The sequence below is a fragment of the Lepidochelys kempii genome, chromosome 10 (assembly GCF_965140265.1).
Source record: "Lepidochelys kempii isolate rLepKem1 chromosome 10, rLepKem1.hap2, whole genome shotgun sequence".
Lineage (NCBI taxonomy): Eukaryota > Metazoa > Chordata > Testudines > Cheloniidae > Lepidochelys > Lepidochelys kempii.
The window spans coordinates 8143945-8162172 of NC_133265.1; the positions used below are offsets into that span (position 1 = coordinate 8143945).

The 18228-nt window shown below is 42.4% G+C and overlaps 1 protein-coding gene across 2 annotated transcripts; it reads left to right on the plus strand.

Moving 5' to 3' along the window:
* Nucleotides 1-1958: 1958 nt before the first annotated feature.
* Nucleotides 1959-16096, plus strand: COPS3 (COP9 signalosome subunit 3). 2 transcript variants are annotated; one of them, XM_073361851.1, is made up of 12 exons: nt 1959-2150; nt 5576-5705; nt 7973-8085; nt 8181-8230; nt 9198-9290; nt 10064-10243; nt 11658-11798; nt 12736-12909; nt 14365-14451; nt 14851-14964; nt 15440-15520; nt 15770-16096. In XM_073361851.1, the coding sequence occupies exons 1-12, from the start codon at nt 2096-2098 to the stop codon at nt 15821-15823; spliced, it is 1272 nt and encodes a 423-aa protein (XP_073217952.1). In that variant the 5' UTR covers nt 1959-2095; the 3' UTR covers nt 15824-16096. The 2 variants fall into 2 exon arrangements, with proteins under 2 accessions (XP_073217952.1, XP_073217955.1); XM_073361854.1 differs by lacking the exons at nt 1959-2150; nt 5576-5705 and having other exon boundaries at nt 8062-8085; nt 9130-9290.
* The last annotated feature ends 2132 nt before the right edge of the window (nt 16097-18228 follow it).

Below are 18228 nucleotides of genomic sequence, written 5' to 3' on the forward strand. Positions count from 1 at the left end.
GGGCTGCGTCCTGCTGCTCGGGCTGCTCTGAGCCGCTCTCCCTGTGAGCACCCACCACCCTGCCCCAGGCAGCCCCTGCCTCCAGCCACTCCTACACCCCCTGCCCTGCCTCCAGCCACCCCTGCACCCCCTGCCTGCAGCCAGCCCCTGCCCTGCCTCCAGCCAGCCCCTTACCCCTGCCCTGCCCGCAGCCAACCCCTGCCAGCAGCCACCCCCGCACTCCCTACCTGCAGCCAGCCCCTGCCCTGCCCGCAGCCAGCCCCTGCCTGCAGCCACCCCTGCACTCCCTGCCTGCAGCCAGCCCCTGCCCTGCCCGCAGCCAGCCCCTGCCTGCAGCCACCTCCGCACTCCCTGCCCGCAGCCAGCCCCTGCCTGCAGCCACCTCCGCACTCCCTGCCCGCAGCCAGCCCCTGCCTCCAGCCACCTCTGCACTCCCTGTCTGCAGCCAGCCTGTCTGCAGCCAGCCCCTGCCGCATGCACCCCCTGCCTGCAGCCAGCCCCTGTCTCCAGCCACCCCTGCATCCCCTGCCCACAGCCAGCCCCTGTCTCCAGCCACCCCTGCATCCCCTGCCCACAGCCAGCCCCTGCCGCACCCCCTGCCCTGCCCGCAGCCAGCCCCTGCCTCCAGCCATCCCCGCACTCCCTGTCTGCAGCTAGCACGTTTCCAGCCAGCCCCTGCCGCACACACCCCCTGCCCTGCCCGCAGCCAGCCCCTGTCTCCAGCCACCCCCACGGCCCCTGCCCGCAGCCAGCCCCTGCCACACCCCCTGCCCTGCCGCCAGACACCCCTGTCTCCAGACACCCCCTGCCCGCAGCCAGCCCCTGCTGCATGCCCTGCCCTGCCCACAGCCAGCCCCTGTCGCATCCCCCTGCCCGAAGCTAGCCAGCCCCACACCCCCCCGTCTCCAGCCAACCCCTGCTGCACCCCCCGACAGCCCTGCCCGAAGTCAGCCAGCCCCTGCCCTGCCTCCAGCCAGTCCCACACCCCCTTGCCTCCAGCCAAACCCACACCCTCCTGTCTCCAGCCAGCTCTGCACCCCCTGCCTCCAGCTAGCCCTGCCCCACGCCCCTGTCTGCAGCTGGCCCCATGTCACTGGTGCCCTGCAGTTCCCAGGGCAGTAACCCTGCACGCCGGCTTCAATGAGGGGAGCAGGGAGCAGCTGGGACCCACGCATGTGCACGCCCTAGGGTGACCAGACAGCAAGTGTGAAAAATCAGGACGGGGGTGGGGAGTAATAGGAGGCTATATAAGAAAAAGACCCCAAAATCGGGACTGTCCCTATAAAATCGGGACATCTGGTCCCCCAGCACACCCCCCAGGGCGTGGTGGGGACCCACAGCTGTGAAACGGAGCTCGCTTCTAGTTCAGGGCCATCTTTTTACAAAAGAACTTTCGGCAGGGTTAACACACCCCCGCACTGTCCCGGGCAGGTCAGGCTTTTTGGTTCTTAAATCGCCGTCCGGGAGGAATTTTTAAATGTTCCTCCCGGGAAAATAGGGAGGTACGGTAACCCCGTTGGTACAAACGAGAGGCACTGGGGCACAGCCCTTAAGCGGGAACGTGGTATCGGGAACCGGTTGTTAAGATTTTGGCAGCGCCTCACCGGGTGGGGGGCAAACCAGGCGCTCCAGGGCTGGGTCTAGGGATGCCGGGTGACCTCACAAGCTGCTTTGTGAGGCAACAGGATGACGCGCTGATCTGCGGCGGGAAGGAAGACAGGCGATGAGGTGGCGCGACTACGTCACAGACCGGCCTCTCGCCGTTGCCGCGTCACGGCTTGGCCCCCAACACGGCCCCTGCGTTGGGCGCTCTGCGCCTTTACATCAGGCCGCGATGCCAGGCGGGCGCAGGAGGTTCCCATGGTAACCGTCAGGGGGCGTTTGTTCCGAGGCCCGTTGCCCTCGCGATGTTTCATGGAGGAAGTGACGTTGGCAGCGTAGTCTCGCGGCTCCCGAAGCGGCCGCTGATTGGCTGGGTGGTGGCGGCGTCGCTCCGGAGCCTCCTTCCCGCGTCCCCCCGCCGCTCTCGGCTCGGGCCGCCTGCCCGCCCTCTCCACCACCCCGGAGAGCCGCGGCCGCGCCGAGAGCCGCCAAGATGGCGTCCGCCCTGGAGCAGTTCGTCAACAGCGTCCGGCAGCTCTCGGCCCAAGGTGACCGCGGGCGGGAGGACGGGGGAGCTGGGCTCAGCGGGAGCCTGGGCGCAGGCCGGGCAGCGGTTGGGGCTGGGCCTGGGCTTTGGCCACGGGGAAGGGGACCGGCACCGTGAGGGAGCGGGGCAGCTAAAACCCGGACTGAGCCGTGCGGAGAGCGCGGGGCCGCGAACGGCTGCCCGGGGCCCCGCCCTGCCCCGGGGGCGCAGGTGCAGCGCGGCGGCGGCGGCGCGAGCGAAGATGGGGCTCCATAGGCCCCGCCCCGGGGCTGGGGGTGAACGTGCGGGGCATGGGGGGTCGCCCCGGCTCCCGCGCTCCCTTCTGTCACGTGGCCCGGCCGGCGGGCCGGCCCTGTTCCTGCCCCGGAGCCTGCGGGGCCATGGTCGGGACTCTCCAAACTGGGTTTCAGATGGCTCGTGACCTCGGTTGCTTTTTGCCCTGCCTTCGTCTCACTTGGGGCAGCGTGGCTGGCATCTGTCGGAGTCTCGCCACCCCCTTTTCTCTTTAACTCATGAGGGGAAGGCTCTTCCTAAAAGATGCTCTCTCACTCCTCCACAAGCTGTGCGCTAGGTGGAGAAAGCATGTGGTGTAATTCTGCGTCCTGTGTTATACAGGAGGTCAGGCTAATCGTAAGGGCACGTGTTGGTCTTAAAGGCCAGAAATTTAGGAATTTTCTAGGGCAGCTGAGGAATAGAAGTTGACAGGTAAAACTCTTCTCATGTATTTGTTCTGTCAGTAGTATTTGGTCTAAATGGTGGTATTTGCTGGGTTATAGTGTGGCACCGTTGCTACTTCTCACTGTTTTTTTTATCCCCTGGCTGCTCACTCTTTGGTATCTGTTGCTTGTTAGAGGGCCTGCAGATGAATAGGAAAGTAGCAGCCACTGACTGCTATTGCCAAAGTCTTTGGGCTCAAATCGGAACCTAGCTTACTGCAGTGCAACCTTAACCTTGGGACAAATATACAGTTAAAATGCTGCATCGGTGCAGCTGCACTGTTTTAATGAAGATCCTCTAAGCTGACACAAGAGAGCTATCCCGTTGGCATAGTTAATCCACCTCCCCAAGAGTCAGTAGCTATGTTGGTGGGAGAAGCTCCCCTGCTGAGATAGCACTGTCTACACAGGGGATTAGGTTGGTATAAATGTCACTCAGGAGTGTGGATTTTTCATACACCTGAGTGATGTAGTTATACTGATATAGATCTGTAGTGTAGACCAGACCTTAGTTTTGCAAATTAGGAAAGTACTCTTAACTCCAGATTTAGGTTATAGCTGTAATATATCAGCAAGCATCTAGATTGATGGTAGTGTGTCATTTTGAAATTTGATTTTATTGCACGGCTATTATGAAAAATCTGGCCTTTTACATGGGTGAAACACTGGAAAATAAAATGTAGCGAGTACCCAGTGTTTCCTTAATTGGCCTTTGGGGTATTGACTAGCTGACCTGTGGACTTTTCCATCCAAAGTATTGGGTTCTGACACTTACCTAGCGAGGCATATGATAAAAAATTGCTAGGATTACATATTGGAGCTTTCATAACTCTGTGTGCAGAAAGCCTTTTAATAACATAGTCTTTCTTAATTGCCTTTTCAAACCCAAATTTCTGCTTGTATTTACATAGAGCTTCAGTGCATATGTGTGCAAGTTCCTGAACTTTACTTTCATGTTTATTTTGTATGTCTACACTAGAAATGCTACCGCAGTATAGCTGCAGCATAAAAACTTACTACAGCCATGGAAGGGGTTCTTCTATCTCTGTAGTAAATAAACCTGTCGGTGTCTACGGACACTGGAGTTTAGGGCAGCCTAATTACGTCTCACGGGGTATGACATTTTTCACAGTTCTGAGTGTAGTTAAGCCGACCTAATGTAGATCAGCCCTTTGTTTCTCTATGTGGGATGTTCGTATCTTTGAAACAGGTCAACAATTGATGTTTTCTCATAAAATTTAAGCCCACTTTTGATCTCTTCAATGACTGAGTTATTTCTGGGTGGGGCTCAAACTTTCTTTTGATATATATTCTGTCAGTTATACTGTATAAAATTCAACTTGTTTAGAAATTTGGTCTTGTAGATTGCTTGATGGCTGGCAATATGCTGACGGAACAGATGCATTTTGATGTTTAATTGATCTAATAGGGGAAAGTTATCAAAATGGATCGTGTTTAGTAGTTGTACAGCATTATATAACTTCAGAGTGCTCTAATCCTCTTAATGATCCAGTAGGGTGGATATCTGTGTGAAGTAATAGCCCTAAGGCCATAGAGGGAGTCATTATTAGAGCTAAAATTACAGTTCAGGAGTTTCTGGTTTCCAGTCCTGCACTCAGACCATTAGACCACACCCCTCTCTCAAAGCTAAATTTTCATTTTCATCATTTAGCCTAATTTAGAGGAAAAGGTTAGAGAGAGAGAAGAACTATGTGTGTACCTCTTTCCCTTTTTATATATAGAGATTCAAAGATTCTAGGAGTTGAGGTTAGACCCTCAATGCGGTTTGTATCTAATCTGTCAGAATAGATAGTTGAACCAAGTCTGCTTCAGAGGACCACAGTTGATTTTAAAATCCAGTGTTTTTTTAAAAGATAAGTAAAAACAGTTTGAGGTACAGCATCTGCCTGTGATCCCTCTGTCTATTTTTGTAGGTTTAGCACACTCTTTCATTTGAAATGTTTTTCTCTTTCCCCATGCTATGCTGAATCTCCCAAGCAGTAAACTACAGATGACTGGATGTCATAATGTATGCACAAACTAAACTGGAAAAAATAGAGATTTTTCTCCAATCTCTTTTATCCTAGATGTTAAGCCTAAATTTTTTATACCACATACTGTACTTCAAAAGTGCTATGGACAAGGCTGAAAAAGCTGATCAGACATTCAAGAAGCTGAGGTCCAGGAGCAGCACCCTGATGAGAAGACTAGTTTCCTGGCACCTCAGCTTCTGAGAAGGTGGAGGATGCTGAGACTTCTACCAGGGTGCTGTCCATGGACAACTTTGTGGGGATGGACTTTCCATGTGTGTCTGTAAATGTGAAACTCCATTCCTGTAGCTTGGCAAAACTCTGAGCAGCTGCTGTGGCACTTAGTTCTCGCTGCAGACTCAAGAAAATGATACTGCATTGGATTACAGTCTGTTAATTTTTTAAAAGTTTTTTCTGAAGTTATAACAACTGGAAGCTCAATTTTTTTAAAAAATGAGAGCTTAAGCTATTGTGAGTCCCCTAGCCTGGGAGACTGGATTCCTGGGCTATTGCTAACAAGAACAAACTAGTAGGTTTGACTACTGCACTGAACAAAGTTGCTTCTTTAAAATAATCCTAGGAAAAAGCAAGGAAGTGTTAAATGGGGACATGCTGACTGTTTTAAGTAATTTTTATTTAGTGTTCTAACTTAATTTTGACAGTAGTATTTCATATTTCAGGGCAAATGACCCAGCTTTGTGAATTGATCAATAAAAGCGGGGAACTACTAGCAAAAAATCTCTCCCATCTGGATACAGTGCTTGGTGCCCTGGATGTGCAAGAACACTCCTTAGGGGTTCTTGCTGTTTTGTAAGTGATCCTTTCCTTTATTTAAAGGCTTAATTTACTTATAATTTCCAAAACTTCAGACTGTGTATGGTAATTGCTAGCCAAAATTATTACTGTTGGATACTTGCATTTTCACTGTGCTGTTGCCATACTGGTGCTTAATTTTTTTTTCTCATAGTGTACTTCCTTTTTACAAATAAAGTATTGACTTATGTGTGTTTTACTTTTTTGATATTATTCCAGTTCTGAAATTTGTAAAATGCCATGACAAACAGCTCCTAGGAAGGATTTTTTAATTATGAGCAACCTCTGTTACATGTAGAAGGTCTGCATAGATAATTACTTTTGCTCATGGGTTCAAAAAAAAAAATCAAATGGTTTTTAAGCTATGATGCATAAATGGGATATTAGCAAACTGGATTAATAACGTTAAGCAGAATGTCACTTCATACATGGAAAAGCATGGGCTGCTGTCTCAGTTTCTTAGCTAGCATTTATTCTGCCCATCTGGAAGGTCTCATTATCATGCAGGTTAAGAGAGCAGTTGAATTGTTGTAGGGGGTTAGGATATGGATGAGGTATGGAAAAATTGTGTGTAGGGAGTTGGAGCCATCTTTTGTTCCTGACATCACATAACTTCAAGGGAAGTGTCTTTACAAGTGGCACTACTGGGATTCTATAAAGTAACTTTGAAACAAAAATTTGATCTTCATCTGTTAGAAAACTAGCTTTTGTTGCAAATCTCATTTTGACAAAAATATAATACCATAAGTACTAGTACATACAGTACTTCACTTTGTACTGGATTTTATGCAAGTTGGATCCCAAAAACGCATTACAAAATTCTAAAAAAGCACACCATCTTTGTCATGCTTCACCAATGTTGAAAACATGGGGTGACTAAATTAAAACATTTAGTTTTTAAAAACAAATAAGGGGAGAAAGGGCAACTGTCAGTAAGAGGAGATGTTTAAATGATGAGATTTGAATGGATGGATTCATTGAGTCAGAAGTACAGGAAAATAGTGCAAGTCTTCCACACTGTAGCTTCTGTTTGGAACAAACAGTGGAAAGACTTTGTGAAGGGACAAGAGGAATAGCAAGTATGTTAGTAGCCATCCACGACAAGTAAATGAAGTTTAAGAATATAGGCAGTTTTAAACTACACCCTAAAATAAATGGGCAGTAAGTGGAGTCGGAATATGTGCTTGGAGATTTTCAGGATACGGCTTCCCAGGGATGTTGGAATTTGAGGAGGCCATACAGTAGGCCAGGATTTTCAGCAGTCAAGGAGAAGTGTGCTGAATGCGTGGATGAGGATTTCAGTGGAGGTATAGTCAAGACAGTGTCATCATGGGCAGTGTTTTGGAGGTAGTGATATACAAATTTACAGACTTAGGATGACAGAGTTCAGGGTCAAAAAGGAGCAGAGGAGATGAGAGGAATTTGAATGCTTCTCAAGAAACACACTCTGAACATTTTAGTTGAGTAGGAACCACAAACGTACTTAAGACATAGCGAGAAAGCAATAAAGAACCACCATCAGAGGGGTACAGTACCAATAGTACTTCAATATTTCTAAGGTTAATGGGAAGTACTTATGAAGGACTAATGTGATGGTTTGTTCTTGGTGTAGTGGAGGGAATACAAAACCATTAAGAAGACTTCTGCTCTCAAAAAAAATAAACTTAAGCAACATATAGCTTGAAAAAGTAAATTGACGTGTCTATAAAAAAAGTGCTGATTGACTAAGTGTAAACTTTTTTATTTATATGTGTCTTTAGGGTGGGGAAGAATGTGAGGGGAGTGGGAATGTGTGATGCAGTTTTTTGGTTGGGTTTTGTTTAGGTTTGCTCTATTACAGTATTCTTCATGCTATTTAAAGTTACTACTTCACATGCTGTAACATGCTCTGTAGTGAAAGTTTGCATAAGACTGCATGGAGGTGAGGGTTTTTTAATCACATTTTCAAATACCAGTGTAGTTGTCAGATGTATGCCTTTTAATGTGTTTAAGATGTTTTTACTCTTCTCAGCTGAGACAGCATACTTGCAAAGTTTAGTTCTGTAAAGCATGGACTCTTTGTTTGTCAGGATACTTAAGCTTGGATTATAAGGTTTTAGTCTGCCAAACTAAAAAAAGTCCACAATATGCACTTTGGGCCAAGTCTGCAATTAGCTCCACACAGTTGAAGAAGTTTACCTGCCCCATGCAGAGATAATTTCAGGGTGATGCCTTAGTTTTTAATTTACAGAAACTAAGTGTTTAATTTTTTGATTTGTTTTTAGGTTTGTGAAGTTTTCTATGCCAAGTGTCCCTGATTTCGAAACATTATTCTCGCAGGTCCAGCTTTTTATCAGCACTTGTAATGGGGAGCACATTAGATATGCAACAGACACTTGTAAGTGAACTTTCAATTTGTTCTGTACACCTACATAATCTAAATTTGGTATAGTTGGTATTTGTGATTTTCACTTTTTTTATTGTTGTATCTAGTTGCTGGCCTCTGCCACCAGTTAACAAATGCCCTTGTGGAAAGAAAACAGGTAAGCAGATGTCACCTAGTAGAAATAAGTAGACTATATATCCAAGTTCTTTAGTTTGTTCATAGTAGACTTAGTGTCTCATTTTGAGATTTGTTGCTAATTCCTCATTAAGAACGTTTCTATGCAGATTCTTGCTCCTGTGTGTACAGGAAGGTAATGGCTCCAAAACTAGATTTTAAAAAGGGTTATTTCAGAGAGATCCTAAAAGGAAGAAAATACCATTAATTCTTTAGAGCACTGGCAAATAAACCATGATATGGAACATACGCAAAATAGGAAATTACTGTGCTCACTAACTTTTGATGGAGCTGAAATTCTCTAGACAATATACAAAAATAAGTGATTGTACCAAAATAATTGGTACTGGTAAGTCAGTTGTCACTGCCTTCAGCGTTATCTTCACATAAGCCTACCACCTGAGTAGGTGTCTTAAAATATACAACAAACTGTGATGACTGTTTAGAGTGGACTGACGAAACACAAAGCTTTGAGAATCACATCTGTAAGGTTAAGAAGTTAGCTTTCTAGTCACTTTATTATTTTTTAAAGTCAGAAAATAGGGTTGAAGCCAGGTTCTGCTCCAAATGAAACTAATTGGAAGTTTTGCTTTTGACTTCAGTGTGAACAGGGTCATGTTTTGGTGTTGTGAGGATTAGGTCTTTGAGAATGTAATTTTCTAGTATTTTAACCATATAATGTGCTCTTAATAGAATTGTCTTTTTGAAGCAGAAATGCTAAATTTTAGTAGTCCATCAAGAGAAGCAAACCAAGGCTAGTTAATAGCCAAGAATAATTTTATCTCTTAAGAAGGGACTGCAGTATCCTACAAGGAAGGGGGAACCTCAGAGTAATTGTTACTAAATGTAACCTATCAATTAGTGTTATTTTTCATTTGTAAGTGTCAACATAAGATCCAATGTGCTGCCAACTATGAGAAATTATCTGAAAGAGATGTAATTTCTGACAGCCCCTGCGAGGAATTGGCATTCTCAGACAAGCCATAGACAAGATGCAGATGAACACAAACCAGCTGACCTCAATACATGCTGATCTCTGCCAGGTAAAAGGTTATATCAGGCTAATACCAAGAATAAAAATTTTAAATTGGCCCAATCCCTTTGTGCAGTGGGTGAATATGTGCTTCATCCTTCTGAAATGGAGGAATGAGTACAAGTATAGTGGGTTTTATGATGGTAGTAAACCATAAGATATGCTGATGTTTTAATATTTGAAATCATTAGAATGGGATTTGTAGAGGATCCTCTTAGATCCTTCATTTTGTTGCCCTCCATCACTTCTGAAAGTCTGGATGGTGGTGATCCTTCCTTTTGCTGAGGAGGGCAACACACAGCTCCTTCCAGAGCCAGATATTGTTGAGTGTTATCCAGAGTAGATTTGCTCAACAATGGCATGAGGCATTTGCACGTCTCTTCCAACCTCTCTGGGCTGAATTTTCTGTTTTTGCATTGCTCTTAGCTCCTGGGGCACAGGGCCTGAACTGGGATTATCACATGTGGCACTTTGTGCTGCCAGCAGGCTAGCTTGTGTGGAATGTTTCAGGCAGTTTTGCAAATTAGGGTGGAGTTATTTTAATATAATTTGTAACAGCTCATCAGTGGTGTTGGTAGATCTTGCAATGTCATAATGGTTATGACCAGCCTATAGTAAAACACTACTGGAATTGCACCATTTCCTAGATTGTGTTGCTACTTGCATTTTTGCAGTAAAGTGCATTAAGATTAATAAATGGTACTAAACTGAATTTTAGTTACTGTTTTTTTTAAGATGGAATAGAGGTGTCTGGTCATGTAACCCTGGTTTATTTTCTTGTAGCTCTGTTTGTTAGCAAAATGCTTTAAACCTGCCCTCCCATATCTAGACGTGGACATGATGGATATTTGTAAAGAGAATGGGGCATATGATGCGAAGCATTTTTTATGTTACTACTACTATGGTGGGATGATATACACTGGGCTAAAGAACTTCGAAAGAGCGCTCTACTTTTACGAACAGGTAACTTTCTCTGAATCAAAAGCCGGTGGGAAGATCAGGAATGTGATAGGTTGAAAGTCCAAAACTGTGTGTATAGGGTTTTTAAACTTGCCAAAAAGATCAGTTATGGCTCTTTTCATAAGAGAAGGTATTAGAGTCTTTGATTCTTATTTTTGTACTTCTACTTGCGTTAAATATACCTATCCTGGCGTTCTATACTGCTGCTCATCACCATAGTATTTGAGGGCCTTCCATATATATACTTCACTGCTGCTATTTTATGTCTGTGCACCACATATAGTTACCTAGCAAATCTAAGTTAGATGTGTTTTCAGTTACTCTAGGATTTTGCTATATCCTTTTCTGCTTAAATCAGGGCTGTATAGGAAAAAAAATTTGTGTGGCTGCAAATAATGGTCCATTGTGCATTTCCAGCCAAAAATCCAAGTGTTACTGCACCACAGAACCTCTCAAGGGATCTGGTTACATGCCTACAAGATCATATGACTGAGCCTGGCTATCAAATGCTTGTGTTGCTTTTTATCTCCTTTTAAACTTTCTTGGATTGCCATTTGTTTCTTATTTCGTAGCGGATGGCAACAATTCACAGGCTGACTTTCATAAACATGTATGAGGATTTAAAATCACATGCTAACGTCAAGAAAAATCAGTTTAGGGGTTTCAGGTAGTACATCTGCCCCTGAAACCATGACTAATTTTTGGTATTTGCTGTCACTCTTGTTTTTCTACTTATTTGTAAATGGTTTGTTTTTCTTTTGATTTCTGCGTGAAAGACCCACAAATGGGAAATTCTGTAGACGACAAATGCTGTCAAATGCACAAAGTAAACTTTTTTTCCTGCTCTTTTGGTAATTTAGGTGTTCTAGCAGGGGTAAAACCTTGAGACAAAAGGAATTTAACTTTCCCTCTAACCTTTTTTAGTACTCTTGAATTTAAATGATTTTCTGTACAAACAAATGATCTAAAGCTTTTCAAAACTTTAGTACGTCTTTGTAATGGATAAAAATCTTATGGAAAATGACCAAACTACCTTCAGTAGCCAGCCCCTTCTTCAAGTAATTTCTTCAAAGGCTCCCAAAGGTTTCAAGTACAATTCTTGATCTGTACTTAAAGCCCACCACTACTAAATGAAAATTTTTTGTTTTGACCCTTGTGGGGTCATTTTAAGACCAGTTTCACTGTACAAAATGTTATGCTGTGGTTTTGAGCAGCTGGTCGAGAAGTTGCTTTTTAGGCTTTTCTGAGTGATTCTTACTAAACTAACTTCCATTTTCATAGAGCCTAACACACACTGGTGAATTACATGTTCCATCACATCCCTTTTACATATGGAGTTTTAAATCTAGAAATGAGTGTCACTGGCATAAACCTTATTAAATATCCTTTTTTATTCCCATCCCTTTCTCTTGCTTAGGCAATAACTACTCCAGCCATGGCAGTCAGTCATATTATGTTGGAATCGTATAAAAAGTACATTCTAGTTTCTTTGATACTACTTGGCAAAGTTCAACAGCTACCAAAGTACACCTCTCAGATAGTGGGTAGATTCATTAAGGTAAGTGTGATTTTTTTTTTTCCGTTTGTTTGTTTTTTGGGGGGTTTTTTTTCTTCAAAAGACAATTGAACAATAACCTGGACTATACATTCAGAATAAAAAGTTGCAATGTTTGCCAAGAATCTGTCTTCCTTGGATCTTTTATGCAGTTCTGTTTACTGTTCTAGATTATTGGAAATGTTAGAAACAAATGTCATTTGGGCTTGTGCCTGTTTGTAAGTCACAAAAAAGGCATGGCTAGAAAGTGATTGCATGCCTTCTCAGTTTATATATAAAAATAAAACATAGGCACTTTTGATTATGTTGCAACACAGCTTTTACATCTTAAATGGAAATGGATTCCAGACAAAAGAATAAACTGGCTTCACATTTATCAATCTGACATCTTAGTAATGCGCTTGGTGAACTCACTAGCCTTCTACTTTTGTTAGATAGTAAGCAAGACTCCTTAGGTTTCCCATTAGCTCCCGTTAGCAGTGTCCATGTCCTGAAACACAACAAAACCCTCTAGTTTCACATAGCTGATCTCTACTTGAATCTCAGGAATGCCATACTGAATAATTCAGTTTATTGTGCAGAGATTCTAAAAAAGGCCCTAAGCGGGATCTGACCCCCTTGGCTTTAATTTGGGTAGAATGCAAAGACAGTCCCTGCCTCAAGGAGCCTACAGCCTGACTGTTATGCTTTTGATATACGAGCAGGTGTTTGAGAGCTAGGTTGAAACCACCAAACTTGTGTTCTACATGTTTTAAATCTAGATCTTCAGAGGTGAAAGTCTAGTGCATTAATCCACTGGGGGACTTGAGCCCCTTTTAAAAAAAAGTTTTATGGTGTTGATCATAAGAGTGGCTTAAATAACTTTCAGTGCAAAACTATTAAATAGACTGTTGTAAGACTGAATTCCATATGCATTAAAAATCTGTTTTTCTATTTGCAGCCCCTTAGTAATGCGTACCATGAATTAGCACAAGTTTATTCAACCAATAAACCATCGGAGCTCCGAAACTTGGTCAACAAACATAGTGAAACATTCACCAGAGATAACAATATGGGGCTGGTTAAGCAGTGCTTGTCATCTCTTTATAAAAAGAATATACAGAGGTTAACCAAGGTAAGGTGCAGGTTTTCTTTTGGCATCAGTCATCCAGGCATTCTGCATTTAGCACACTATATCTGGAAGGGCTAATCTAAAAATAGTCTTGTATGTATATAACATTGTGATAGGCTCAATAGTACATTGATTATGTCTGTAATAGTCACTTTAAAAAGTAATTGCATTGTTTAGTAAATGTATCTGTTGAATATAGTGCTACTGAAGTGAAAATGATCTATATAATGAGCTAGTAAAATTAACCATATTTTAAATAAAGGTGAATGTGTATTTTTGTATGAGGAATACAAAAACTCTGGATACAGAAGTAGGGGGCCTCTTTGCTTCTGTATTACATGTATAGATTCAGTTGCCTGCCTCCTTCTTATGCCGAAGCTTCCAGACCTTGCAGTAAACTGGTGTACTACCATGGAAGTCAATAGGCCGTGCTGACTTATTTATATCAACTGAGAATTTGCCCACAACTTTTATATGTAGCCAAAGAAGTCAGTAAAGATGCCCCCCGGTACCTTCAGTTTTCCAGTCTTCTGTGGGAAACTGAACTTTACAACTTCATCTGAATTCTGGAGTAGGAAAGAAGGGTGGGACTGTCCAGTGGCAGAAGAATTGGGAAAGAAGTGGGGTCAGTTACACATGCAACTAAGTAGAGATCAGAGTGGTTCCTAGAGGTGATCAGGGAAAGTTAAGATACTCTTTTGCTTAAATTAACTCAAATGGTGTGTGCCGCAGGCATATAATGTTCAGTAAAACCTCAGATACGAACACCATAGTTATGAACTACCAGTCAACCACACACCTCATTTGGAACCGGAAGTACACAATCAGGCAGCAGCAAAGACTGGGAAAAAAAGCAAGTACAATACTGTGTTAAATGTAAACTACTACAAAAATAAAGGGAAAGCAGCATTTGTCTTCTGCATAGTAAAGGTTCAAAGCTGTATTTAGTTACTGTTCAGTTGTTAACTTTTGAAAACAAACATGATGTTTTGTTCAGAGTTACCAACAACCTCCATTCCTGAGGTGTTCATAACTCTGAGGTTCTACTGTAATAGGATTATTTGGGAAATGGACTACAGAATTAAAACAATGGATACGTCTCTTGAAAGAAATAGCTGTGTTAGTCTGGCAGAGAACTTTCATGGGGGAAAAAGGAAGCTTGACATCACCTAGGCTTCCTTTAGGAAGGAAAGAATTATAAACACAGCATTCTGGTAACAGTCACCCAGTTGTGCACATACGTGCACCTAGCAATATAAAACATCGGTTTCCATGAAGAAATTACTCAAGTATTTCCATGATACTCTTGTACTGCCTGCCTATTCTGCATGTTCACACCATTATTAGTCAACAGATCAATTTAAAAAATGCAGTTAGTTATGTAGTCCATAAAGAACTCATAGGAACAGCAGCTGGTGGCTTCAGATTATAATGGTTTGCCATGCTTCTAACTTTCAGACATTTTTAACCCTGTCATTACAAGATATGGCAAGTAGAGTGCAGCTATCGGGGCCCCAGGAAGCAGAAAAATATGTCCTTCACATGGTAAGGAATGTTACTTGACTAAAGTGGCTTTTAATTACAAAACGGACCCAAATCACTTTAAGGACTATAATTGGTTAATATTCTGATGTGACCAGTCAATATTTATTTAGCAGTGGCAATCCCTGATTTTTTTAAGTTGCCACCTCCTGCCCAAAAACGTCTGAACTGTTTTAATCCAAACCAAACGTCGGTAGTGCCTGTCTTTTATACTAGAATGATGTACGCTCCTCTGTTTGGAATAGACTGTTGGGAAGGAAGAACCAAGACTGATGATTACATTTTAAAATATATTTAAGATCAGTGTTTGAATCATCACTGTAGGTTATCTAAATTTTTTTTTTTTTTACTCTTCCGTATTCAGGTTAATCTTTGTATTACAAACTGTTTCACCTCTTTCAGATAGAAGACGGTGAAATCTTTGCAAGTATTAATCAGAAAGATGGTATGGTCTGTTTCCATGATAATCCTGAAAAATATAACAATCCGGCTATGCTTCATAACATTGATCAGGAGGTAAATAACATTTAATACATTCTTGCTATTGCCTTCAAAATCTAATAATGGTGTTATAAGGAGAGATTTTGTGATACATTCACTTCTTGAATAGGTGGAAGCCAGGTGCTTTAAAAGGTGAAGTACCTCAATATAGCAGAAATGCAGGGCTATGAAATTATTCTGCTGTTTGTAGCAACTAGGTTGTAGTCATTTACCATCTCTACTAGGCAATTACTGTCAGTGCTGAGTTGCCTATTGTACATTAGGCACAAGCTGAGGCATGCCAGCACTTTGACCCCATAATATTGACTATGTGAAGTCAATAGGATTGACTGAGTTAAATACTAGAAAAATTACTCTTCTATTTAAAAATCTTGTTCATCTGTAACATTGGCTACCAAATGCTTGCTTTTCATTAGCTCATGACACATCTGAGCCATAAATGGACTTGGACAAACTAATCAACTTGCTGTTTTCAACATGCCTTTCTCAGATGCTGAAGTGTATAGAGCTTGACGAACGACTGAAAGCCATGGATCAAGAGATCACTGTGAACCCTCAGTTTGTGCAGAAGGTAACTGACATAAGGTCTTTCACAGAGAATGTATACTGAACTTAAGAATCTAAATAAAGTCAGATGTGGAAAGTGGGTAAACACCACACATGGTGAGCACTGTGCAAAAAGTGAGAGTGCAGGTTCTTTTATGTCTACTTTATTTTCCTGTCTCTTCTTGTGATTAGACGTTTTAGAATTATTCTTAGGATGAAAATAAATCTCCGGGAAAGAATTTTTACAGAATTAACTTCTCTTCTTCCCTTACAGAGTATGGGCTCTCAAGAAGATGATTCAGGAAACAAACCTTCAAGTTATTCTTGAAATTAACATTGGCCACTATTCTGTTTTAAAGTAAAAGCTAAAGAAAACTACCTTTTGGACTGGGCATTGAAAAGTCCTATGAAGAGAGCAGAGAACTGAGGCTTTCACCTGGACATATAGAAAATAAAATGACACCTTCTCAGTACTGTATGATTTCAAAAATATTCTCTGCAAAGAAAGGAAATCTCAAAGAAATTTTAAAGTCTGTTGTGGATTTATTTATCTTCAGATTAACATCGTTAATGCATTAAATAATCTTCCTTTTGTTTTAAATGGTTTGAATGTTGCTGTTTCTGTAGCAGTCCTTTTTCCTCTCCTACAAAATTTGTTTAAAGTGTGTTTGTTCAGGGAAGAATACAAACAAGTATGGGTCACTTATACAAGACAATTATTAGTTCATTATTTGAAAGCATTTTGGACTCAGTTTGCTCTATAAATACAGATTTATTTATCATATGTATAGAAAAAGTAATTTACTTTATTTAAGAGTAACAATTTTTGTAAACTTACATTCTGTCCCTACCCAATCCAGCTGTCTATTAAGTGATTAAATATAAACCCTCTTCATCCCAAAAGGCTGAGAATATTACCAAAGCATTCCAGTGCTGGTATGGAATTAGAATGTGGCATTAGCTGGCTCTGCTGCAGAGTGCAAAAGGCTGTAGGGTCCTCTATATATGACAACTACTTATTTTATGGGAGTAATTTAAACACTAGTGGTAGGATTAATGTCCTTCAATATTAATGGAATATTCTTGCAATCAGATGAAAATTTCTAGAGCTAAACAAAAGGGTATCTTTAAAACCTGGTTTTTGTGGGGCAAGACGAAGGTGAAGTCCAGTTTGCATTGAAAAGAACTCTAGTGGCTCAAGACTACATAGCCTGACATAAAGGCGCTTTTAAAACAGCCTGGAACTTGGCTGTATGTGAATTCAGTTTAAGTACAGAAGGTACTATAGAGCTACTCTTGAGGCTTACCTCTCTGTGGCACTTTTAACACACTACTAATATAAAAGCAGACTTGTCATATGGAGGTAATGTATGCTGGAATAGTGTTCTTCAGTGTGAAATCCAAGGATTCATTTCAACCATAGATGCTTTGTTGAATTATTTAAGTAGTTTACCCATTGAATCAACAGGTTGGCTGTTAGTTTTGCAGTTTTTGTATATCTGAAGCTTCTCACTGTTAAGAGAGCACTTTTGAAACAGTTTCTGTCACTGCTGCCCTCCTGCTGTCAGACATAAACATGTCCCTGAGTCAGATTTTTCAGAATTGCTCAGCATCCCACAGTGCCCACTTAGGTATCTCCATGGGAGTTGCTGAGTGCTGAGCACCACTGAAGGCCCGCTTCCATGCGAGACTACTGTGGGGCTATGGAGCAGCTGTGCTTCTAACGCTGATATTGGGAACTGCTTTTAAAGAGCTCTAAATCTAGCAGAGCCGCCTTTGACAGAGAGATGCCCTCTCCAGTAAAAGGAAAAATGATGCCCAAGCTCGTCTGTGGCTGGTGTAGGAGTGGTGTTTAAAACTGTTACCCCAAATAGCTTGCTCCGTTATTTTGCATGTCTACCCAGCCAAAAGCAAACAAAAACACAAACAGACCCTACAACAGCGAATCTCAGAGCCCAGGTCTAAAGGTTCGGGCTCATGCTACTGAGCTAAAAATAGCTGTCTAGAGGTTCCAGCTTGAGCTGTGAAATCCACCCCCCTTAGCAGGTTTCAACGGCCCAAGCCAGAACATCTGCACAGCTATTCTTAGCATGGGACCCAGACTCTATACCTGGGCCCTGAGACTCACTGCAGCAGGGTATATTCTTTTCCAGTGTAGACATATCCTTGGATGTGCTGCTTCCCATCATAGAACAGCTTCTATACTGAAGGCAGCTTTCACACCTAACCTTACAGCAAGTCCTTGTTTCATACGTTGCCTTGCCACACTTGTAATTAGTAAAGATTTGTGATTTTAAGTCTTAGACTCAGATTTTTAAAGACACTTGGACATGATGGCGGTCAGCCTTACAATGCCTAAACTGAGTGAGGAGCCTACATCTCATTTTGAAAAGGGCTTTATGCACTTGAATCCAAATGGGATTTGGGCTTCTAAATTGAACACTGCTACACCTAAATACGTTTACAAATCTGGGCCTTGCTCCTTCCCAACCTTCTCTCCTGTTTAATCCTGCAGCGATTTTAAATGCTGAATGTGCCATCCTGTTTGGTGCTCTAGAAATATCTTAAATAAAAGATTGGTAGCACTGCAGGTTCAAGTGAGAAGCTGGGTTGTGAAAGAGTCCTTCATTATGTGCAGCCACCACACAACAGATACAGAAGATGACTAACCACAAACTACAGCTTATACAAACATATGAAAAGGCCCCCTTTCACATAGAAGAATCATTTAAA

What these genes read in the sequence shown, in the direction of transcription:
- COPS3 (XM_073361851.1), top strand. Translation starts at nt 2,096, where the DNA reads ATGGCGTCCGCCCTGGAGCAGTTCGTCAACAGCGTCCGGCAGCTCTCG. An exon ending in CCGGCAGCTCTCGGCCCAAG is followed by an intron (nt 2,151 to 5,575) that starts GTGACCGCGGGC and finishes TTCATATTTCAG; the next exon opens with GGCAAATGACCCAGCTTTGT. An exon ending in CGCTCTACTTTTACGAACAG is followed by an intron (nt 10,244 to 11,657) that starts GTAACTTTCTCT and finishes TCTCTTGCTTAG; the next exon opens with GCAATAACTACTCCAGCCAT.